This window comes from Filicampus tigris, chromosome 14, assembly GCF_054856515.1.
Source record: "Filicampus tigris isolate MCC_2025a chromosome 14, RoL_Ftig_1.0, whole genome shotgun sequence".
NCBI lineage: Eukaryota > Metazoa > Chordata > Actinopteri > Syngnathiformes > Syngnathidae > Filicampus > Filicampus tigris.
Genome location: NC_141230.1, coordinates 4,495,118 through 4,520,354, shown reverse-complemented (window position 1 = coordinate 4,520,354; position 25,237 = coordinate 4,495,118). Strand labels below are relative to the sequence as shown.

General features: G+C 43.0%; 2 protein-coding genes across 3 annotated transcripts in view; one reads left to right on the top strand and one right to left on the bottom strand.

The window, feature by feature from the left end:
• fgf14 (fibroblast growth factor 14) overlaps positions 1–4,671 on the top strand; it is a 138,086-nt gene extending 133,415 nt beyond the window's left edge. For both annotated transcript variants that reach the window (XM_086051483.1, XM_086051480.1), the window contains exon 6: positions 4,525–4,671. In XM_086051483.1, the coding sequence (XP_085907609.1) occupies positions 4,525–4,604 (80 nt within the window). In that variant the 3' untranslated portion in view covers positions 4,605–4,671. The remainder of the gene's footprint in view (positions 1–4,524) is intronic.
• itgbl1 (integrin, beta-like 1) overlaps positions 1–25,237 on the bottom strand; it is a 58,021-nt gene that overhangs the window by 10,074 nt on the left and 22,710 nt on the right. Inside the window, exons 5-8 of the mRNA XM_086051479.1 lie at positions 24,990–25,130; positions 22,606–22,746; positions 19,169–19,315; positions 1,666–1,782 (exon numbers count right to left, since the gene is read on the bottom strand). Coding sequence (XP_085907605.1) covers positions 1,666–1,782; positions 19,169–19,315; positions 22,606–22,746; positions 24,990–25,130 — 546 coding nt within the window. The remainder of the gene's footprint in view (positions 1–1,665; positions 1,783–19,168; positions 19,316–22,605; positions 22,747–24,989; positions 25,131–25,237) is intronic.

Genomic DNA, 25,237 nt, shown 5'->3' with positions numbered 1-25,237 from the left:
CCTCGGGGGCCACACCTGATTCAAATGATCATATAATCATCAAAGTCTGTAGAAGCTGCATAACGATCCTGAGCATTTGAATCAGGTGGATTGCTGCTGGATGACATATAAAACATGCAGGGCACATTAGGTGATAGCGCAGTCTGTAAGGCCTTGTGCTTTGTAGTTAGATGAGCATGCGTTCAAGTCCCACTACTGACAAAAATGCTACAATAACATTTAGTTGGAGGGATCTGAGTCTGTTTCCTGGCTCCTGTTTAGGTGACCTTGAGCAACATGTGTGCGATCTAGTTTTATATGCGGTGGCCAACACGTACTATACACTGATGTGTGAGTTGAATTTCCCCCTAATGGTCTACAATGAGAGTTCATCCAATGATTGTTGTATTTCTTTTTTTAATCCTTTCTTTTCCAGAAATTAGTTTATGTTTTACAGCTTATGATTGGCTAAAATATGCATTATTATTTTCTCACATTCACAAACAGCCTACAAATGCATCTCGGACATTTTTTTCCCCTTGGGCATACATACTGCTTTTGTAATGATGCCGAGTCAGAGTTAGACAACACAAATAAACGCCTTGCTCAAATAAACCTTTTCCACCATGACATGATCCTACATACTACAGAGTGGAAAAATCTCAAGTGGTCTGCGTTGGAGCTGCTAGTAAACCAACCATTACATGCCATTTGACCAACCGGAGCAATTGAGAAAACGGGGTAAATGCTTTGAATGATGACTTAAACCTCCTTCTCCTGTGTGAAGGTTCAATCGAAAAGATGACGTCACATGATGAAAATTGGTTCAGACAGAATGCCGGCTCTAATTTCTATAATTAAGTTCATTCAAAATACAAACTTGATGATATTGACGATATTAGGTTCCCAGTCTGTCATTTGAGAAGTGGATACTTGGCCACCAGGTTGTCTTGTGATCTTCTCTGTACATCTTTTTATGACATCCACTCGATTTATCCTCCTCAACCACAGGTTTCGCTGGATTCATTTGGATTTTTTTAAGAACATTGAAAAAAACCTAAATATTTCAGAGAAATTTCGGTATGTGACTCTAAACAAGTATTTGTCATTGTTTTCCGTTTAAGTCAGCTGTAGTCACTTTAATTTCGGTATGTGACTCTAAACAAGTATTTGTCATTGTTTTTTCTGTTTAAGTCAGCTGTAGTCACTTTTTACGCTGGTAAAAAGGTACGTTGGTACCTTTTGCTTCCAAACATTAGGAAAAGGTCTATACACACCTCCATTTATTCCAGAACAAAAATAAAAATGTGTGACTGTAAATATCTCGGTTATATATGCTATTGATCACAGGAACATATTAAAGTGTTAAATGCTGAGATCATTTGAACTTTTTTGCCAACCAAAAAAGCAGCACCATCCAAACCACATAAAGCAGTGTCTCAGTATAATTGAAGTGTGAAGACTGCAGTGTTTAAGTTGAGCACTGATTAGTTGAAAAGAGTGTCAACTGCGATTAGCGTTGCAGCAAATGCTTTCATGTGGTCGCTCCACAATGTTTTGCGTATTCATGTTTAGATTCCAGGAAGTTGCACCGCTTATTAATTCAGCCAAGTCTCCCTCAGCTCTTGTCATTTCTCTGCACAACTTGATAAGTCTTTTAAAAATGTTGTGCGTGTTTGAACTCACCCCCACACACCTCCCCAGAGAGGTCCTCACACTGTCGGTCGTCGCACTCGCAGTTCTTGCCATGAACTCGACTGTCCCCAGGTGGGTGACAAGTACATTGTCCACACTGGCACTGACCTACAAAAGACACAGACAGAAGATGGTGTATTGACATCTTGGTCTCTTTTGTGTCTAAAGTCTGGGTAGCAGGTAACGAAAAAGCATGTTTTTGCACTTAACACTTGTGTAGCTGAGTTGCAAAGAACAAGTACAGATGATAGAAAGGTTTTGTAAGGATGAAAAGCTCTGCAAGTAGTACTGTGGTTATTGACTTTAAAATTAAATAAATGAGTGGTGACACGATAGCAACAGCAGGTAATACTTTCTTTACAGTGGGTATGTAAAGTATTCAGTCCCCTTGAAATTTTTCACTTACTGTGTCATTGCATTTGCCAAAATCAAAAAAGTTCATCTTGTTTCTCATCACCCACCCAGCAAAAATTGGTTGAAAAGACGTAGAAAAGACGTCACTTGTGTCCGTTCAAAAAACATCCAAACTTGGTTGAAAAGTGAAAGGTGAAAAGACGTAATTTTCATGTCGTTGAAAAGACGTCTTTGAAAAGACATCCTTTTACAGTCTAAATTTGGTTGAAAAGTGAAAGGTGAAAAGACGTCATTTTCATGTCGTTGAAAAGACGTCTTTGAAAAGACGTTCTTTTACATTCTAAATTGGGTTGAAAAGTGAAAGGTGAAAAGACGTCTTTGAAAAGACATCCTTTTACAGTCTAAATTTGGTTGTAAAGTGAAAAACAGAGGTGGGCAGTCCGTCCCAGGGCCGGACCGGACATATTTGGGGAAAAAAAAAAGGGCTCGATTAAGTAAGGGCAGAAGTAGATTTTAGTCAGACCCACTGATTGGCCCTCATGCGTGTGACATGATCACGAGGCAGCCAGTCTCAACCTACACAGTGATATGGTTTGTTGTGCGGTGCTCAGTCAAGGTTTCATAAAGTAGAATGCATGTGTTTAGAATTGTGGCAAATTCATATATTTTGTGTCATGGTACTTTTTAGATATTAATTGAACGTATAAAACACCAACGTCAAAGTGTGTCAGTGACAATCACTCTGATTGGCCAGGAAGTCCATCCCCATTCAAAATGGTGCGCGGGAGTGACATATTTTAAATATCTTTAATAAATGCCAATTACGATAGCAAAGAAAAAATTACATTTTTGAGACGATAGTTTGTTAACATCATGCAGCATTAAAAGCAATACAACTTCATTTATATAGTGCATTTCACAACAGCTGCAACTGTAACAAAGAACTTTACATATAAAAAAAATAATACTGTAATACAACAACAAAGATGGCTAAACACAACCAAAATTTAAACGACTATTTCTGGGCTAAATCAAGTCTAAAACAGACCGACCAGGTTTAGCCCAAAATCCAACGTCCAGAAGACGTCTGGTGCTGGGTGGGTAATGTACACAGCACCTAATCTTTACAGAAAAAAAAGAGAAATGTAAACATTTTTGCTTATTTATCGAAAAAGAAATACTGAAATATATGGTCATAAGTATTTCAGACCCTGTGCTCAGTATTGAGTAGAAGCACCCTTTTGAGCTAGTACAGCCATGAGTCTTCTTGGGAATGATGCAACAAGTTGCTCACACCTGGAGTTGGGGATCTTCTGCCATCCTTTCTTGCAGATCCTCTCCATTTCTATCAGGTTGGATGGTGAACATTGGTGGACAGTCATTTTCACATCCCTCCAGAGATGCTCAATCAGGTTTAGGTCAGGGCTCTTGCTGGGCCAGTCATGAACGGTCACGGAGTTGTTCTGAAGCCACTCTGTTATTTTAGCTGTGTGCTTTGGGTCATTGTCCTGTTGAAAGGCGAACCTTCTGCCCAGTTTGTGGTCCTAAGCACTCTGGAAGAGGTTTTCCTCCAGGATATCTCTGTACTTGGCTGCATTCATCTTTCCTTCAATTATAACCAGTCGTCCTGTCCCTGGAGCTGAAAAACGCCCCCACAACATGATGCTCCCACCACCATGTTTCACTGTAGGGACTGTATTGGCCAGGTGATGAGCAGTGCCGGGTTTTCTTCACACATACTGCTTAGAATTAACACCAAACCCTTCAATCTTGGTCTCATCAGACCAGAGAATCTTATTTCTCATAGTCCAGGAGTCCTTCATGTGTTTTTCGGCAAACTCTATGTGGGCGAGGCTTCCGTGGGGCCACTCTGCCATAAAGCCCCGACTGGTGGAGGGCTGCAGTGATAGTTGACTGTGTGGAACTTTCTACCGTCTCCTTACAACATCTCTGGAGCTCTGCCAGTGATCTTTGTGTCACGTGCCGTGGGGCAATTAAACGGCCAGGACCCAGGAGGCAGAGAGCAGTAATCCAAAAAGGCAAAGTTTATTTTGACACAAAGTAACAACACAAAATCACTGGGTTCAAAAGTAGGGAAAACTAATATATATTCAGGAAAACAAAGTAGCAACTAAAAATCACCCAGGAAGACAGAGTAGCAACCGAAAATCACCTTGCTCTGGGAAATACAATTAAACAACAAAAGGAAGTAACTCAGTTCACCGGGAGTTGTCCACTCGAGAGCTGGAGCGCGTGGCAGGAGGAATTCAACAGCGAGGAGCATGGAAGTCATCTGGTACAGGAGTAAGGGGAGAAGCTGGTTAAGTTGTCTATCTAATTGGTCCGATGCGGTTCAATTGAGTATGTGAGTCTCTGCTGCAGAGTTAAGCTACCCCTACTGCCACACTCCAGCACTGCACAGATAAGGAAGGGGAGAGGCAGGCGCAGCGAACACTGACCACGACACTTTGTCTTCTTTTTTACCTCTCTCACCAGGTCTGTTTTCCCACGATTGCTCAGTTTGGCTGGGCGGCCAGGTCTCGGAAGAGTTGTGGTCCCAAACTTCTTCCATTTGAGGATTATGGTGGCCACTGTGGTTTTAGGAACCTTAAGTGCTGGGGAGTCTGGAGGGGCCTGAAGACCATCTCAGGCCACGGACAACCCAAGACCCGGACTGGGGGGGACCTGCAGTGGGCAAATGAGCTGAATCTCTTTTTTAATAGGTTCGATCAGATGCCTGCCTCCACTCAGTCTGTCCTGCTGCAGTCTCCACCTACTCCTCCCGCTGGGCGTGTCACCCCCTCCCCTCTTTTCTCCACAGTCTCCAGCTCCCAGCTACACCAGATAGCCACCACTCCTTCCTGTCCAGCCTTGGCCTTCACAACATCTCAGGTGAGGAACCAGCTGAAGAAGATGAAGGCGAGGAAGGCAGCGGGTCCAGATGGCATCAGCCCCCAGCTCCTCAAATCCTGCGCAGACCAGCTGTGTGGAATTGTCCAGCACATGTTCAACCTGAGCCTGAAGCTGGGCAGGGTCCCCCAGCTATGGAAAACATCCTGCCTGGTCCCGGTGCCAAAGACCCCCGACCCGAAGGAGCTCAACAGCTTCAGACCAGTGGCGCTGACGTCTCACCTGATGAAGACCCTGGAGAGACTGGTCCTTGTCCACCTGCGCCCCCTGGTGAGCTCCTCAATGGACCCACTCCAGTTCGCATATCAGCCTGGCTGATGATGCCATCATCTACCTCCTCCACACTTCACTCTACCACCTGGAGAAGGCGGGGAGCACTGTGAGGATCATGTTCTTTGATTTCTCCAGTGCTTTCAACACCATCCAGCCCACCCTAATGGGAGACAAGCTGGAGCGGGCGGGGGTGACGCACCACCTCACCACATGGATCCAGGACTACCTCACAAACCGGCCACAGTATGTGAGGACACAGGACTGTGTGTCTGACGTGCTCCTCTACAGCACGGGGGCCCCACAGGGAACTGTCTTGGCTCCCTTCCTGTTCACCCTCTACACCTCGGACTTCAACTACAACACCCCTACCTGTCACCTGCAGAAGTTCTCTGACGACTCTGCGATTGTCGGCCTCATCACAGGCGGAGATGATCGGGAGTACAGAGAACTTACTCAGGGTTTTGTGGACTGGTGCCAGCAGAACCGCCTCCTGATCAATGCGGGGAAATCCAAAGAAATGGTGGTGGATTTCGGTAGGCGCCAGCACTCTTCACCTGCACCAGTGAATATCCGGGGAACAGATGGTGAGAGAGTCTCAACTTACAAGTACCTGGGTGTTCATCTGAACAATAAACTGGACTGGTGCGACAACACAGACGCCCTCCATAGGAAGAGTCAGAGCAGGTCTTTTGGGGTTCAGGGGACACTCCTCAGGAACTTTTATGACTCGGTGGTTGCATCGGTCATCTTCCAGGGAGTGGTCACCTGGGCAGGCGGCGTCTCGGCCCGGGACAAGAAGCGGCTGGACAAACTGGTCAAGAGGGCCGGCTCTGTCCTGGGCTGCTCCCTGGACTCTGTGGACTCGGTGGGGGACAGGAGGATGTTGGCCAAGCTGTCATCAATGCTGGGCAACCCGGACCACCCCCTCCAGGGCACCCTAACAGCACTCCACAGCACCTTCAGTGACAGACTGTTACACCCTCGCTGTGCAAAGGAGAGGTTCCGCCGTTCCTTCTTGCCTGCTGCTGTCAGACTCTTTAACAAGAACATTGTGTAGTCTCTACAAACTGGCGGTCATTAGTGCAATTGTGCAGTCCTGCACCTGAGCTCATATCGTGCAATACCCAATATTCCCCACTACTGTAATACCGTGCAATACTCAACATTCCCCACTACTGTTAGTCTAGTTTTATTTTTATCCAATGCTGTTCCTTACATTTCACTACAGCACTGCAGCACTGTCACTTAGAGTATTTTTTCCTCTGTACTATGTACAGGCCGAAATGAGTGTTCCTCATATTTTTTATGTAGATGTAGGTTGCTGTGTATACACATGTGTATATACACATGTTACTGCGTATATCTACATAGGTTTGATTTTAAATGTTTGCCGTCAATGTTATACATTAATGGCCACATTATGCCGCCGCCCCTGTGTGACCTATATCTTTGGTACTGTAACAATGAAAATTTCCCCACTGTGGGATCAATAAAGGCATTCTTATCTTATCTTATCTTAAATTATTTCGTAACTTTGGCCAGATCTGTGACTTGCCACAATTCTGTCTCCGATCACCTTGGACAGTTCCTTCGACCTCATGATTCTCATTTGCTCCGGCATGCACTGTGAGCTGTAAGGTTGTATATAGACAGGTGTGTGCCTTTTCTAATCAAGTCTAATCAGTTTAATTAAACACACGACTCCAACAAAAGGGCTGAACCATCTCAAGGAAGATCAGAAGAAATGGACAGAATGTGGGTTAAATATGAAGGTTTTTTGCAAAGGGTGTGAATACCGTGTGATATTTCAGTTTTTCTTTTTTTAATAAATTTGCAAACATATCTTTATTTCTGATTTTTTTCTGTCAAGATTGGGTGCTGAGTGTTCATTAATGATAAATAAAATAAAAACTTTTTTGATTTTGGCAAATGGCTGCAATGACACAGAAAGTGAAAATATTCAAGAGGTCTGAATACTTTCCGTGGCCACTGTATAATGCGAGTGACCCCACACCTGACAAGGAGAAAAACAGCATGTTATTTACTGCTCTTACATTGTGGGGTATTGAGATGACCAATACTACACACCACACACATAATGCTTTTGTTGGTCTGTTTGTTTCTTTCTTTGTCTTGAAATTAAAATAAAAAAAATTGAATAAAGAAAATTAAGTACGCCATTCAACAATTGAAAACGGATGGAAGTTATCTGCTATTGTCATCTTAAAATTAATAATGAAAGAAAATTGCATTTTTTAACATAACTGTCACGCACATCAAAATAATTTAACCAGAGTAAAACAATCTTCGTTTTGATGAAGAAAAAGACAACCAGTAGTCATTTTTGTATATCACCTACCTCAGTATTTTTTTTTCTTATGAAATGTCGCAAAAATCATAAGATGGCACACAATGCGGCAGAATCACAGCCAGTTCAGTTGTACCGTGATGTATTTTAAGTCTAAGGTCATTTTGAAATCGCTATAATCGATAATACTGCGTGATTGGTTGACTTGACATTCAGTAGTTTAGCAGATGACCAAGTGTACCCAATAAAGGAGCAATAGAGCGTACAAAAGGAGACAGCACACTCTACATATTTATATTTATGGGTGTACCAGGTTTAGCATGCTAGCATCTTTGTAGAAGTGAAATAGAAATATGTACCATAAAAATTATTCACATTTCTGAAACATTATTTGTTGCTTAAAGGTACTCAGTAAACATTTTTGAGGTATACAAGTACACATGCACACACACACACACACACACACACACGCATGTGTGCACACACATAACACACACACACACAGACCCATACAGCATGGCACCATCTGTGCGAAGGAGTCAGTTACCCTGGCAACCAATGATGTCTAAACACCCTTGCCTTATCGATTATATCCGCCTGTCAAACTATCCACACCTGGAGAGAGAGTGTTGCGTGCAGACGTGCACATTCGTGCGTGCATGTGTGTGTGTTGTCACACTTTCTCTGAAAAAAATCACATAAGCAAATGCTTGCCAAAAGACAATTTTGTCTGAGTTTTCATGGGTAACCTTGCAGATGCACGCCACTAACTGAGGGTGGTTGTGGGCGCAGCAAATTAAATTTTGCAATTTTGAGTGTGGCGACACAAACCCAGTCACTGGGTAGCATAGCACACCTTGCAGAAACAGAGGGGAGGAAAAAGTGCAGCATTTTAGTCATTATGATGGTTATCTATTTGATACAGTGCAAGGTGCCAATGAAAGAAGCTGGCCACAAAGTAACAGGCAATGGAGGACATGCAACATGTTCTATTTTCCTTTATAAGTGTCCCTTTATTTTAAAGAAAAATGTGATTTGCTCCCATTGTTGCACAGAAGGGACACACCTCGTCAGAAAGATAAAAAACTGCTGTCTAGCTCCACTCACTGTGTCTGATACCCCAATTGAAGGCCACCAAAAGCATCTGACCTTTCACAATATGAATACAATGGAAAGAACACACACTGTGTTCCAAATTGTAAAGTGCCAAGCATAATTGTACCACTCAATGGAAGTATATTTAAACGTATAAATACAGTCTCAATAATTCATTTTGATACTGTGACTGAGCATACATTCTCAATGCTTGTGTACCTTCTGGAAGAATCTGGTTCTTGTGAGTATTCTCATTCATCTAGGTCTTCAATCCTATTCCTCAAGGACCAGTTTCGTGGCTGTTTTCTATCTCCCGCTGCTGCAACACACCTGATTCAAATGATCTGATAATCAGGAAGGTCTACAGAAGCTGGATAACAATCCTGATCTTTTGAATCTGTTATGATTGTGACTGGTTCATTGGCTCATTGATGTTGCTAGTTGCTTTGTCCTTAATTTGGTCACAAAGGGTTGGGCGTGTTTTTTTTCTGTATGTGAGTTTGAGTTACTCACTTACACATTGTCAGAACGTTTAGCCTTCCATGCCCTGCTCTGTTTTACTTTGAATTTTTGCATAAAAAGACATTTACGCCACCTTCATCTCCTGTCTGCTTTTGGGTCCAATTCCTACGTCACACGCAACAGTACGCTCTAACCAGTCATGGAGTCAGCAGACTTAGATGACGCAATCCACCAAGCCGTGAGGGCACAGGGAGTCCTGCTCGGCAAACACGAGCACCTCCTGAGAGAGGTCATGGACTTTATTCAGAAGCTTTCCACCACCGTCAACTCAATGGCCGTCCAGTTGACACCCAGCGCTCCACCATGGACTTCATGACCTACTCAAGCCCAGCCCAACACTTCCAATCAGGGAGAGATCGACTCACGGACTACTGCAGTGTCTTTTCACCGGGAACTCAACATTCCAACACCTGAACATTATTCTGGAGAGGCAGGAGCTTGTGGCCGATTCCTGTTGGACTGTTCCTTGGTTTTTGAGCAACAACCTAGCGCATATTCGGCTGATCGCGCCAAGGTGGCCTTTGTATTTAACTTGCTTCGGGAAGAGCAGAGAAGTGGGCCAATTCCTTGTAGAAGTCAAAGTCAGAGACACTGGAATCATTTGCTTCTTTTTCTGAGGAGATGCACAGAGTCTTTGATCAGCCCTTCATTAATCAGTCCTCAGGCAAACGGCTAATGCCATTACATCAGGGCTCTCAGTCAGTTGCAGACTATGCCATCGAGTTCCTGAATTTAGCCTCTGGAAGTGGATAGAATGAAACTGAACAAAAAACAGCTTTCGTATGTGGACTGTCCGAGGAGCTTCAAGATCAGCTGTCTACTCGGGATGAGCCTGAGTCTCTTGAGCAGTTAATCTCCTTAGTGATTCAGATTGACAATCACATCAGAGAACACCGTCGGAGTGTCAGACCTGGCCGCCCTTTCTCCCTACGCCCGCTGTTCCTCGTCTGGTCACCCAGCCTTTCACAGGCCCCGGGACACCTGCTTCCGCCAGGGAAGAACCCATGCAACTTGGCAGAACACGCATCTCCCTAGAGGAACGTGCCCGGCGGGTTGCGCATGGTCTTTGCATCTATTGTGGAAGATCTGGGCACTTCATCAACCAGTGCTCACTCCTACCCAAGAGTCATCTTGCTACCACAGAACAGAGCCTTATAGTGAGTGACACTAAGACCTCTAGTGAATCTTCTAATCAAATTAACTTGACTGCCACTGTCTCCTACCCCAACAATTCTGTCTCCCTTCAGCTGATGGTAGGTTCAGGGGCAGACAACAATTTTATTGACAAAAACTTTGTTGCTAATGCTAAACTTCTCCTTGTGTCTTTCAGACCCGCCCTGACCAATCAGTGCCATCTATAGGAGACCCATTAAGAGACTGTTACACACCAGACTGTTTCACTCTCCCTCACCATTTTGGGTAACCATCAGGAGCACATCAGGTTTTTGGTCATCCCTTCTCCTTCTTCCCCTGTAGTTCTTGGGCTATCCTGGTTAAGACTTCATAACCCACATATAGACTGTGTTTCCTAGTTCATAGTTCGTTGGAGCACTTTCTGTCATGCTTATTGTTTGCATTCTGTGTCTCCAACATCCCATCCTTCTCATCACGATCTTCCTTTGGTTCCCCCTGAATATCACGACTTGGGGGAGAGGTTTAGTAAATCTTGGGCGCTTTCCCTTCCCCATCGCTGACCGTATGAGTGTGCCATCGACTTAAGGAGCCCCAATACATTTTCTAGTAGGCTTTACAAACTGTAACGCCCCGAGAGGGAGGCCATAGAGAAGTATATCAGTGACTCTTTGGCTGCTGGTATTATCCGTCCCTCCTCTTCTCCCCTCGCGACTGGATTTTTCTTTGTGGACAAAAAGACAAGACCCTACAACCATGCATTGACTTTAAAAAACGAAATGACTTCACCATTAAGAATAAGTATCTGCTTCTCCTTATTAACCCCTCTTTGAGCATCTCAATCAAGCCACCATTTTCACCAGAAAAATGTGCTGTATAAATAAAACTGCCTTGCCCTTGGTTTGTTATTGTTTTCAGGGTATGTGTTTTGAAACCCAACAGACCTGGGTTCACGCTACTGCTCCTCAAAGTTCTGCACATTTTTAACCCAAAAGACCTTGGATCAAATATGGGTTGACTGTACTATTCCTCAAAATTCTTTGGTGCATAGTTGCAGAAGTGGTATGCTTAGTGCTGAGGGAATCTGAGCCTATGGCTTTTGGTGGGCAGGTCAGAATACAGGATTTCCACACAACAAAGTTAAGGGTACTACAACTCAGAATGTTTTGGGGGAAAATTGTGTCAAAAGTGGGATTCTTTACCCTCTTCTACCCTCGCGACTGGATTTTTCTCTGTGGACAAAAAGACAAGACCCTACAACCATGCATTGACTTTAAAAAACGAAATGACCACCATTAACATACATTTTTAAAAATGGCCTAATTAAGAATGGCCAGAGGTGTATTTTAATCCGGCCCACTATCGGCCCTCGTGCGTGTGACGTGCTCGCGAGGTGGCCAAAATCAATCTCAGCCTACTCGGTGAAAGGCTTATTTTTAGGCTTCTTTCTACTCCCACGTCGGCGCGAGCGACAACTGCTGCTATAGGGATTGTGGCATTTGTGGAGGTTGAATGAATAAAAACGTGTTCATTGAACTACGGCTGATGGCGAATCATTGGGAGACACTACAGTACAATGTGGCGCATTTTGAAGCGTGTTTGAAGCGTGTTTGAAGCGTTTCCACAGCGGGTTTGAATAGTAAATTAGCCAGCTAATGATCCTTAAAAAGCCTCTGCCATTAGCGTCTCTCCCGCAGTGACGTCGATCACGGACGCTTTTTTTTTTTTAGGTTGGGGGGCAGAACGGGGCGGGGGCCGACAATGTTTTATGAATATGGCCGCAGGGTCGCGGCCGGAAGGGTACCCAAGTCAAGGGTGGAGGGTCGCGGCCGGACCGGCAAAAAATGGTCAAGTGCCCAGCTCTGCGTGTTTGTATGTAAGTTTCATTACATGTTAGAACGTTTAGCCTTATATGCCCTGCTCTGTTGTACTTTGAGTTTTTACATATAAAGAATTTTAAGTCGCCACTTTTGTCTCCTGTCTGCTTTTGGGTCCAATTCCTGCTCCACGCATGACAGAATCAGATCTGTTGCAGGAGGGAGATATGGAAAACATCCAGGAAACCACCTCTCAAGAAACAGGATTGAAGGCCTATTATGTAGGTCATTTCATTCTTAGGGGATTGAATCGATCGCAATCGGACTGCTGTTTGTCTTAGAAGACGTTTCACCTCTCATCCAAGTAGGCTTCATCAGTTCATGCAACAAGGCTTTGTTAGGACCAGAGCTGGGCATCGCCTAACCACCACCGCGTTCTGTCCTGCATATTTAATCAACCACGTGGTCCCGGTCCATCCCTCGTTGGCGACAGCCAATCGGTGTTGAGAACGGAAAGAACGTAATGTTCACATCACAAGCAGGCGCCGCACGAGCAGACACACCGCCAAACAAAGAGAAAATATCAAACAAAAACAACAGACACACACACACGCACAACGTGGTGATCAGTGAAATAAAATCAATAAGGGGCACATGTCATTGTGTCTTGGGGACCGCAAGGTACACAACACTGTTTAATTTTTATTTTTTCCTTACTCGGCCACGTGTCAGGAGTGCGGCACATGCGTGTGACGTGGTACAGGTTAAGGCCGTTCTCAACGCCGTTTGGGCTGATTCGGACCGATTGGGACGATGTGGGTGGATTTAAATATGCAGATGGGAAATAGGCGATGGCCAGCTCTGGTTAGGACTACATCAACCTGAGCTGGTGTGGAAAATCCAACTATTTATGGCCCAAGGAGGCACATACCGATACATGAACAGTATTATTCTTTTGGAGTACAAAACAGCAGTCATCAAGATGCCTTGTAGAGAGGCCTCTGTCCGTCGTGGGTGGAAATACCTTCATTGATATTTCATTCTGTTGTGATGGGGCTGCCATTACAGTCACTGGGCAGGTTGTTTTAGTTATTTTTTGGAGGCAAAATCATCGAGTCGCTTTGGGATACATGAAAGGATGGCATTTTATGTGGGGGATAGGTGGTGTCATAAGGTACCTTCTCTGTTTAGGAATGGCCTTTCCAACCTCACGTATATGGCCTCTGTGGTGGGATGGCTAGCCATGTGGGCATCATTGGTGGGTCAAATTTGAAAAATACTTAAGACATTTGACTTCAGTGCAATGGACTGTGGATGGCGAGGGCCTAGAATAATTGGAATATTGGAAAAGGTGGTGGGGGGCAGGGGTAGTGTGATGTATGTTATCTGGCCAGAGCTTGGCACTTGCAGCTCGAGTTCTCACCAGAACAAAGAGATTGGAACAGTCCTAAAGGCTTTACACTTAACACGCTCCCAATTAACTGTAGAATAGATTTTTAAATGTTGCTACTGGTCTATAGATCACTGAATGGTTTGGGTCCTGAATACATTAATGAAAAGCTGATTGAATATAAACCCAGTAGTGCTCTGAGATCTGCAGACTTGGGTCAATTAGTGGAGCTCAGAGTTTAAGGTAAACCTGGTGAATCTGCATTTAGCTCTTATGCTGGACACAAATGGAATAAACTGCCAACAGAAGTGAAGTCAGCCCCGAGTGTAAATGCTTTTAAATCCAGGATAAAAACTTTGCTTTTTTCTCATACCTTTGATTAAGTTCCTCTAAACAATCATTTTTTCTTTTATATATTTTAGAAACACACTTTTATTTCTTTACTTTTAAATATTTTATTTTAATACGTTTTTTACAAGTTTTCTGTTGCATTTAAATGTTCTAATTACTAGAAACGTACATTCTAGTAATTTTTTTAGCTACTTTTGCTTTCTCTGCTTTGCCTTTGAATGTTAACTGGTGTGTTTGTAAATGCTTGTAGGTGTTGAGTCTTTGCTTGTGTGAAGCATTTTGAGTTGCCTTGTGTGTGAAATGTGCTATATACATAAAACCGCCTTGCCCTTGCTTTGTTATTGTTTTCAGGGTATGTGTTTTGAAACCCAACAGACCTGGGTTCACGCTACTGCTCCTCAGAGTTCTGCAAATTTTTAACATAAAAGACCTTGGATCAAATATGGGTTGACTGTACTATTCCTCAAAATTCTTTGGTGCATGGTTGCAGAAGTGGTATGCTTAGTGCTGAGGGAATCTGAGCCTATGGCTTTTGGTGGGCAGGTCAGAATGCAGGATTTCCACACAACAAAGTTAAAGGTACTACAACTCAGAATGTTTTTGGGGAAAATTTTGTCAAACGTGGGATGCTTTACCCTGAAGCCATCTGAGCCTGGCTCTTTGGTGTCATGGTCAAGGTACAGGTTTTTCCACCCAACACAATGGTTCAAATACAGTTTGAGGATACAACTCCTCAGGATTGTGTTCATTGTTTTAAACAAGTCCACAAGAAGTTAGTCAGTGACCTTCAGCATTGTTTCAAAGTGAGTAGTAGTAGTACCAGCTGGAGAGCAGTGAAGTGAGAAGTCATCGGGATGACACATTCTGTCAAAGGCGAGATGTGGAGGGAATCACATTGAAAATGTCACTCAGTCTGCCTCACTGTTATTTCACACTGTTATTTCGCATCGCCTCACAAAATAAACTGCAATGACCCCCTTTAACTCTGACCTTTTTCTGCACGTCAAATGCCAGACATGCGACTATACGACCGTTCATAGCATTACCATGTCACTTGGCAAGGAATCCCAATGATGAAAGCAGGTGTTTCCTTGAGAAAATACCACATGGTGGAAAGAATGCGTTTTTGTGTCTCAGGGAGAAAAATACAAAATCCTTCAAGCTGCTGGATCACATTTCAGGGTTCCTGCACCCACTATTCATGCCTCCTATTCTCTGCTGCCTGACTTCCCCGCACTGAGTATATTGTTTTGTAGCTGAAGCCAGTGTGATTGCAATAAAGTCAAAGGGGAGTCAAGTAAAAAGAAAAAATCTTTACGATATGTTCTATGCATCCCCACTAGTCTAAACATGGCATTATGATTAACAATGTGTGTGGAATATTAATTAAGCAGCAAAATCCACCAATTTTTATCCATCTTATGGGGTGGACATTTTGTTGTGACAAAATGTGCTGTCAACTGAAGAGACCGCTTCTAAATCTCAATACTGTACTTTAAACATTACAACATAAAATAACAGTGGTGTTGTTTTAACTTTTGATTTTAGTGTTTAGTTTAAACACTGACAAACCTCAGCATCAAGGTATACAGGTAATTAAATGTTAAAAGGATGTCAGCGGCCAATGAATTAATAATGATGACCATTTTAAACAGGAAGTCTACGGCTTCATTGTTCTAGGTTAAAGCTCCATTTTATCGCAGCTAGTGGAGATAATTTAAAGGCACTGTTGGAGGTGTTGGAATTAATTAAGTCTGCTGTCACATGGTTACCTCTTCTGTTTCATTAGTGGGGGATTGACTGGGCACATCAAACCAATGTTTGGAACCAATGTAAGGTGCAACGGCACATAGTAGGACAACCAATGCTAGTTTGGATCAGCACCGAATTGTACAACTTCATAGATCACCAACCCTCTATTTTATATAACGCTTCTCCTTATTTGGACTGTGGGTAACTGCACCCATCTGTCTTTGGGTGAGAGGTGGGCTACACCATGGACAGGTTGCCAGTCAATCACAAGCCAGGCCATTGATAAAACATCTCCAATTCAGTCACATATGCACAGACGCCAGCGCTAACACAACATGAGGGAAGGACCAGGCTGGTCCAGCAATATCATACACTAGGGATGTACGGATTTATCGTAAATTGAAATAAAATTGATACAAACTGCTTAAAATATGCATCGATGTTAAAAAATAATAATAATCGATTCGCAACGCCATAGCCTCTCTCTCATATGCTTTAAACAAAATGCATAAGTGCATGGCGTAAATTACTTGACACTGTAGCTGCCAAGATGAATTACTAAAACGACAAAGTCAACAATCAAAATCGTCTAAAATTAATTGTAATAGTCAAAGCATCGTTTATTTACAGTATATGTATAATTATTTCGTGCTATGCTTTTCCTCTTGAAAATCTGATGGATGGATTCCTGTCTGCAAAACACATGCGCAGTAGTGGTAATCCGGGTCATCAATGATGTAAACAGAAGCATTGTGGGTAATGGTGTCATGGCTTCCGAGTTGGCGTCAGCAACCGAGTCTGAAAGTCTGGGCGCATTTCACAAAATGAATGCGATGTAAATCTCCCTTTCATAGCAGCACGGCACGAGCATCTAAAAAAGAAGCACGGCCAGTGGACAGTCATTTCTGGAAGCTAGCTGTAGTTAGTCCACACAGTCTACCATGTGCGTCTGATGGAACACCGCATGCATGTCCTGTCATGGAACGCTAACATATTTTAGCTTCGACTGTGGATTATGGAGGCACTAGTCAGCGAACTCATGTTTATTAAAAACCAAAACACAGTTTTGTATACCCATCGAACAGCAAGAGCACATGTGCTGCCTCACTGTTGCCTCATTGTGACCACGCTCCCTGTGTTGCATGCATTTATAAACTTGGACATCTCAGCACTCAAGATTTAAGGCAACATGTCCTATTTTCCACAAACCCTTCAACGGCAACACCTAACAATCAAAAACATAACTAGGTCGTTAGAATATATCAATTTAGGAAAAACAAAATTAAAAACCAATACAAGTGTTTAGTTGTTGTTGTTTTTTAGCACAGTGCTTTTCCTTAATTTTACTCATATTATTTTACTCTTCTACATTAAAAAAAAGGACTGGTGCCCAAGAAAATGAAATATCTTTACAAGTATTTCTTTTTTGTATTTATAGGTAGTTTCATAGTATTAGTGCAACTCAGCATAGTGTCATGAATAATCACAACTACTGTTTGTGATTAGTCGTCTAGCAAAATAATAGTTTGTGACAGCTCTACTTGACAAGCTTGCACCAAAAATCATTGTGTATTGCGTTTGTGGATGGCTGCAGCACCACACTAGGGACAAGCATGGTAGCGTTTTTTAAAAATCCAATGGAAAATAGGAAACTGAAAATCGAATGGAATCGGGGCTTGAGTGAATCATTACATCCCTATTATACACTATTAAAACACTATGACCATTTGGGTCCTAGGGTCAACGTGGCAACAACAAAGATTTTATTCTCCTTGTTACATCCCATTCGCATGATTTTCAAGCTCTCTTCATAATGTATGGTTATTACATACGGCTTGAATGTATTAACAAAAAATGCATAATGTAATTAGAATACACAACTTTAACTTGTCAAAGACTTGGACAAAACACCATTTGCACAGATGCTAGCCCAACACAACATGAATGGTGTCCAAGAAGGGTGTCTACTAAAATATTCTCAACCACTAATGTTCAAAAATCAACTTGGCAACATCAGAAGCGCCATTAGTTTTATTTTGAAGCTATCACAATAACTTCCAAGGGCCACCATGGCAAAACGCTGGATGTTATTCCCTCCATTAAAAGCATGATTTTGAAGCTGTCAGGTATATTTATTGAATATTATGACTTAAGCTTGTATTAAATCAAATGCTTCAACACCTTAGTGTCTTTAGTAATGAAGTGAAAATGTGTCTTTAGTAATATAGTGAAAATGTGTTGAATGGGAATAACTTCAACTTGTTACTGCGGGTTTGTCCTGCCACTTGTTTAACCCGCTGCCATCAATCAACAGGCCACAAAGGTCCACGAGAATGAGCAAGCTGCACATCTGCTGCGGTAGCGTGACTTTCCAGTGCCACATGTATCCAATTGTAAGCCTGCCTACAGGCTTCTGTTGTCCAGCAGGGCAGCTGATGTATCATACAGTGTCATAAATCACAAATCGACCCACCACAGTACACTGAAACTTTGCTGTTGCTATAGCAAATGCCCCAACTTTATTAGATACACTCTAAAACAAGGGTCATGAACCTTTTTGAAAATGAGAGCTACTTCTAGGGAATTGATTAATGCGAAGAGTCACCAGTTTGGTACACATTTTTGAAATAATAAAGTGGTCAACAGCAAATTTTAATCAGAGGTAGTTTTATGTGTCCCTAAATGTATTTTTGAAACAAATTAAAAAATGTCTTTACTTTAATTCAAGCACATCAGGTTTTTATGGTATTTTCATTTTTTAAGCTTGACCTACACTGAAAATTTCCGCACTGTGGGATCAATAAAGGCATTCTTATCTTAAATACATACGGATTTTATCATGCATTGTAATTTATAGCAATGATATTTCAGGAAAAAAATGCAACTTTTGCTGAACCTAAATGGAAATTTATAAATATTACTGAAGACAGTATATTACTACACTGGATACAGGGCTGCTCCTCCCATAACGTAGATTAAGCGCTGTAAGTAGGGCCCGATCATCTGTGGCGGGACCCATTTTGTGCTAGGGGATGTATTACAACATTACCTGATTGAGCGAGCTTCGCACGTCATGTGTGAATGCTCCAACAAGCACTTCACGTCATCCAAAACTCCGTCTGCCCGCCCCTCAACATTCAATGATTTCTCACAATAATTATCCACAATGATAAGATAACAGATATAAAAACTAATATGACACACTTTAAATCCGCAAGTTTTTACATTGTATTGTGATCACCTAAAATAACATTCCTAGAAAACCACAATGTCCCATCACTGGTGAGCTATTTAAAAAAAAAAAAAAGCCTGTGGAGTACTCGTGTGGTCCTTGGGGGCTACCTGGTGTCCACAGGTACAATGTTGGTGACCCCTGCTCTGAAGATATCCAATAGAAAGTAATATGAAAAATGTAGCCTGTAATGCCCTGTTTTGATTGACACTGTCAGAGATTTAATTGTATAATATGCTTTGTTGTGGTTGGAGCTATTCAAAAGAGGCACTAGAAATGACCCATTTTTACAGAGGGAGGTGAGAACTGAGTGCAAGGGGTTACCATGGTAACAGGAGTGCAAGAGGAAACGGGTATACCTCGTCCAAAGCAGGGCAGTCTGGATGTTCCCCGGCACTTCTTTAGGCTGCTCTCCAGAGACATGGAGCAGGAGAGAGGATGCTCACACTTTTTTCCAGCCCAGCCATCCTTGCAGTCACATCTGCCACAGTGACACTGACCGTGGCCTGGAGGAAGGGAGGGGAGCTGCATCAAACACCAAAGCTAGCACCATTTGTTTATGTTTCGACCAAAAAAAGGTTCAAATCACAACTACCATGAAGATTAATGTGGAAGTAAGAACAAAACACAATCAAAAAGAAATTTCAGTCCTATGTCAGCCGTCACATTACCGTGGTGGAGGTAAGATCCTAGGAGCTAAGTTGTCTGGGGCTTTATGCCCTGGCAGGGTCATCCATGGCAAACAGGTCCTAGATGAAGGACCAGACAAAGCATGGCTCAGAGACCCCTTATGATGATGAAAAACATTGGTTCATGATTTCTCTTGCCCAGACACTGGTCACTCTGGAGCCAGGCCTGGAGGTGGGGCTCGCTGGCAAACGCCTGGTGGCCAGACTTGCACCCATGGGGCCCGGCCGGGCAGGGCCCGAAAAGGCAATAGGGTCTCCCTTCCCATGGTCTCACCACCTGTGGGAGGGGCCAAGGGAGTCGGATGCCCTGTGAGCTAAACAGCGGCAAAAAAATGGGATTTTGGCAGTCCGTTCCCCGGTTAAAGAAGCTAGCTCTAGACACATGGAATGTTACCTCTCTGGTAGGGAAGGGGCCCGAGCTGGTGTGAGAGGCAGAGAAGTTCAGACTAGTCATAATAAGGCTCACCTCCACATAAAGCCTGGGCTTGGGGACCAGTCCTCTCAAGTGGCGTTGGACACTGTTCCACTCAGGAGTTGCTAGAGAAGATAGGTGCCGAGCAACTGTGGGCCTACGGTCAAGCACAAGGAGTCCTATGAAGCCCTTTTTTTCCTGTGGTACTCTGGAGGCTGCTGACAGGTACTGGCCAAGTGGAAGGCAGCATTGGCGGCCACTGAGGCAGAAACTCGGGCATGGGATGTCTTCGGCGAAGTCATGGAAAATGACTACCGACTGTTGACTCGGAACGTTGTGAGTCGCTGGGGAGAATACTTTGAAGACACCCTCAAATCCACCGACCCGCCCTCCCTTGTGGAAGCAAAGTCTGGAGACTCTGAGGTGGCCTCTCCTATCTCTGGAGTTGAAGTCACCGAGGTGTTTAAAAAGGTCCTCATGTCGGATGAGTTTCGCCCGGAGTTCCTACAGGCTCTGGATGTTGTGGGGCAGTACTGGTTGACACGCCTCTACAACAATGCGTGGACAGTGCCTCTGGTCGACAGACTGGGGTGGTGTTCCCCCTTATTAAAAAGGGGGACCGAGAGGTATGTTCAACTACAAAGGGGTCACACTCCTCAGCCTCTCTAGTAAGGACTGTTCACGGGTGCAGGAGAGAACGGTCCATCGGGAGATTGAATCTCAGATTAAGGAGGAGCAGTGTGGTTTTTGTCGCAGCCGTGGAAGAGTGAACCCACTCTACACCCTCAGCAGGTCCTTGAGGGTGCATGCGAGTTCGCCCAACCAGTCAACATGTGTTTTGTGGGCTTGGAGAAGGCGTTTAACTGTGTCTCTCGGAGAGTTCTGTGTGGGATGTTTCGGGGGAACAAGGTACCAAACTCCCTGATAGTAGCAGTTCAGTCCCTGTACCACTGATGTCAGAGTTTCGCATTGCTGGCAGTAAGTTGAATTCAATTCCATTGAGTGTTAGTCTCCGCCAAGGCTTGCCTTTGCCACCTATTCTGTTCATAAAGGTTCTGAACAGAATTTCTAGGTGCAGCCAAGGCGTTGAAGGCGCCCAGTTTGGTGGACTCAGTATTGCATCTCTGCTTTTTTGCGGATGATGTGGGACTGTTGGCTTCTTCAAGCCGCGATCTCCAACACTCACTGTAGTGGTTCACAGCCAAGCTGAATATGAAGCGGTTGGAATGAAAATCATAACCTCCAATTCTGATGCCATGGTCCTCAGTCAGAAAAGGATGAAGTGCCCGCTCCGGAGCGGGGAGGAGATCTGAGCTGAGCCGAAACACAAACCTCTCAATTTCCTGATCATTCTACGTTTCTACCCTCACGAACTGTGGGTGACCAAAAGAACAAGATCCCGGATACAAGCGGCCAAAATGAGTTTCCTCCACAGGGTGTCCTTGTTTTTTCTTAGAAATAGGGTGAGAAGCTCAGTCATTATGGGGGAAATCAGAGTCGAGCCGTTGCTCCTCCATGCTCAGGGAATGACCAATCACTGCTCGCTCACCTGTTTTCTGTTTTTCTATTTCCTGCTCAGAATTATATCAATCAATCAATCAATCACATTTTATTTATATCGCACTTTTCATACATAAAAATGCAACTCAAAGTGCTTTAAAACATTCAAAGCAAAACATAGAATTATCTTCAATCAAAAGAAAAGATAAATTATTTAAAAGTTGTTGAAAGCCAAACTAAAAAGGTGTGTCTTGAGCTTCCTCTTAAAAATATCAACAGTCTCTTCAGACCTGACATCCTCTGGCAGGCTATTCCAAAGGTGAGGACCAAAACGGCTGAATGCAGCCTCGCCATGCATTTTGGTCCTCACCCTTGGAATAAATAAAAGGCCGGCGCCAGAGGACCTCAGGATCCGCGAGGGCTGGTATGATAAAAGCAAATCAGATAAATAAGATGGCCCAAGACCATTAACACATTTATAAACTAATAAAAGTGCTTTAAAATCGATCCTGAAACACACAGGGAGCCAATGCAGCAATTTCAAAACTGGCGTAATGTGCTCCCGCCCACTGGTTCTCGTCAGCACCCGAGCGGCTGAATTCTGCAGTAGTTGCAGTGGTGAAATGCTCTTTTTCGGGAGGCCAGAGAGCAGGGCATTACAGTAATCTAAACGACAGGAAATAAAGGCATGCATCAGCACTTCCGTGTTAGCCTGAGAGAGAAACGGGCGGACTCTGGCGATATTCTTAAGGTGATAAAAACCAATCTTGGTTACATTTTTAATATGAGGAATAAAACTGAGCTCAGAGTCAAAAATGACGCCAAGGTTCTTCACACAGTGTGAGGGATTAAAAATGTGTAGTTTTGGTAAAAGCTTCTCTCTCTGACCTTCGGGACCAATAACTAAAACCTCAGTCTTGTCCTGATTGAGCTGTAGGAAATTATCTGCCATCCATGACTTGATATCTAAAATGCAATTTAAAAGGGTATCAATGGGTCCTGTGTCATCAGGAGACACGGCAATATACAGCTGCGTGTCATCAGCATAGCTGTGAAATATATACTGCAAGCTTATTTTACCATATTTACCTTTACTCAAGAGGCAAAATTGGAGTCCAATGATTGTGCAGGTGTAATTACAAAGTAAGGGTTTTTTTTTTTGTTTTTTAAATCAGCTGAATGACAGCATGTTCACCAGAGCAGAAGTCATCGGTGTATCTGTCGTAGGTGGCATGGCAGTTCCTCTCGTCGCACTCGCAGATGTTGCCGTGAATATCTCCCCAGTCGCCAGAGGGATCCACATCATAACAGCTGCACTCCCCACACACACAAGTGCCTAACACAACACACACATACACACATGAGACATTTTTTAATTACAATTACGATGAGGTTTCATTTGTTTTTGCACGGAAGATCAACTCAAATGATCTTGGATGGGTTGCCCATCCCTGAACCTAAGCAAAGTCTTAGGTTCATCATCCTTGCCAACCCAACCCAAGTTGTGCAGCACTCTTTGTGCACCTTTTTTGCTAGGAATCTCTTCTTGCCTGTCTGCATGTGTGTGATATACATCACAGTGGGATTTGAATTAACCCTCAAGGGACATGGATAAGTATAATTAATAAATAAATACATACATACATACACCTACAGAGTGTGAGTACTTCTACCTTGCTGTGTAGTAATGCATGCATTTAGCCCCAAGCATCGCGACCCAGCTGCTAGCGGTTTGACAGCATGCCAGTTAGGGTATTATTAGCTTGGCGATGGAGGAGCTACTCTACTGTCTCCTGTCAGTCAAGCTTTTCACACAGGAGAGATGAAGGTTACTGTGGAGAATAAAGAAAGACACCTAAAATGATCAAAACTATATATAGTTCTACATCGATGTACGTTGATGGAATCTAGTCTTTTTACAATGCATTTGCTTCATGCTTATTACTACAAATAACTGCTGTATATAAAATAGAAATAGTGTATGTTCTCAGACATATATGGCCAGTATGTGAAAAGATATTGTTCTAAAGTGTAATTGTGTTTGATGTCCAAGGGTTAGGTTAACCCTAACCATCCTTTTAGATGACACCCCTGCTCCTAATACTGGCAGTTGAGCCTCTTCACAATAATAACTCTTATCCTCCCCCAAATAACCTCCAAATCTTCCAGGTTGGCATCATCTTGATTTCCTGGTGACCTTATCCCAATCCCCCATCCTCAATTTATCCTCACTTTCCACATCTCACCTTCCCAAGCTCCTCCATGAGGACTCACCAATCTTCTGAATGACCCGCCCCAAATAACTATCCTGACCCCCATCCTCCCTGATACATCACTGTACACTCTACTGTTTACCTGGAAGGTTGCAAAATTCCTTGAATTTTCCAATTTGGAAAGTTCTCATGCAAATTTATGGGAATAAACATGACTGAACCAGCAGTTCCAAATTTGAAGGTTGGGTTTAATGGCTTAAATATAGGTTATGTTTTTGCATTATTCTGACTAAACCGTACCCGTACAATTTATTATATTTTTTTACATATGAGCTGTTGCTTGGTTGAAACTTTGTATATGCACCTCTCAGGTGAAGTGAAAATGAAAAATATATATATTTTTTTAATTTTCCCCAATTCCCACACTACAAATTAATTTTGTAGACCTTTGCAGCCATACCAACCTGACCGATTTCCTCTTTCCTTTCCATTGCTTTTTACCCAAAAGGGCTTCAGTAAACCATAGAAAGGTGAAAACTTTCTTCAATATATTATCGAAAATCTAAATGTTCTTGTTATCTTTCCGTTGCTCATTGCACTGATAAATTCATGCGGCCTTTGCCCTCTTTCTCGACTGCAACATCTTGGCAGCCTTCTACTCCGTGAGCACAGTCAGTGTTGTGTCACTTGTTAAGCAGAAATGGGAGACCTGCAAAGGGGTTCTGTCTAAATGCAGTACAATATAGCTCCATGACTGTAGAAAGAGGAAGAAAAAAAGCTCTGCTGGAATCATCATCACACCAGGACTGGTAGAATTTTAACAAACGGAACTTCTTGGTTCTTGTTGCAATTCTCTCTTCATATGCCTCAACAAATCTTCATCTAAGTTTAGAACAACGCCGTAAGGCTTTTGTCTAAATCCCATAGGTTCAGCTACATCACTCCCGTTCTGTCATCCTTTCACTGGCTCCGTGTTAATTTTAGGCTTTTTACTTGCTGTCGTACCAAAGTTCAGGAACAATTCGTTGGATGGGCATTTGTAACAATGCAATAATCTACAGAAAAGACCACACAAGGTAACACAATATCAACGACATTGCCGTGTTAATTCCAGGATGAATGCAACAGTGGGCTGTCTTTTGTAACATAAACAGTGAGAAGAAATATCTTTTTTATTGTATTATTTATATAATTTGATTTTATTGTAATCTGTTTGATAGCTATTTGTTACAGTATATATTGCCTGTTCATATTAAAAAATATTAAAATTTCATAAAAAATATTTATAATATAATGATTTTTTTTTTTTTTTTTTTAAATCCTAGTCACTGCCGTTGCCCTGTGGCTTCAAAGCGTAAGAACAGACCTCGGTTGCTGCAGATTTTGCCGTCTGGAGATGAGCATCTGCGTTTGCTCTCCCATGGGCTGATGTCACACTGGAATTCACATTTGTCTCCATGCCAACCAGCAGCACAGTAACAGTTTCCACAGTAACACTGGCCGTGGCCTGGAAGCACAGTGTAACATGCAACAACCTGATGAGGTCACGCCTATTGAGGGCTCTACATTCATACCCAACTAGAAAATGTCAATATCTTTAAAGGCACTTCAGAA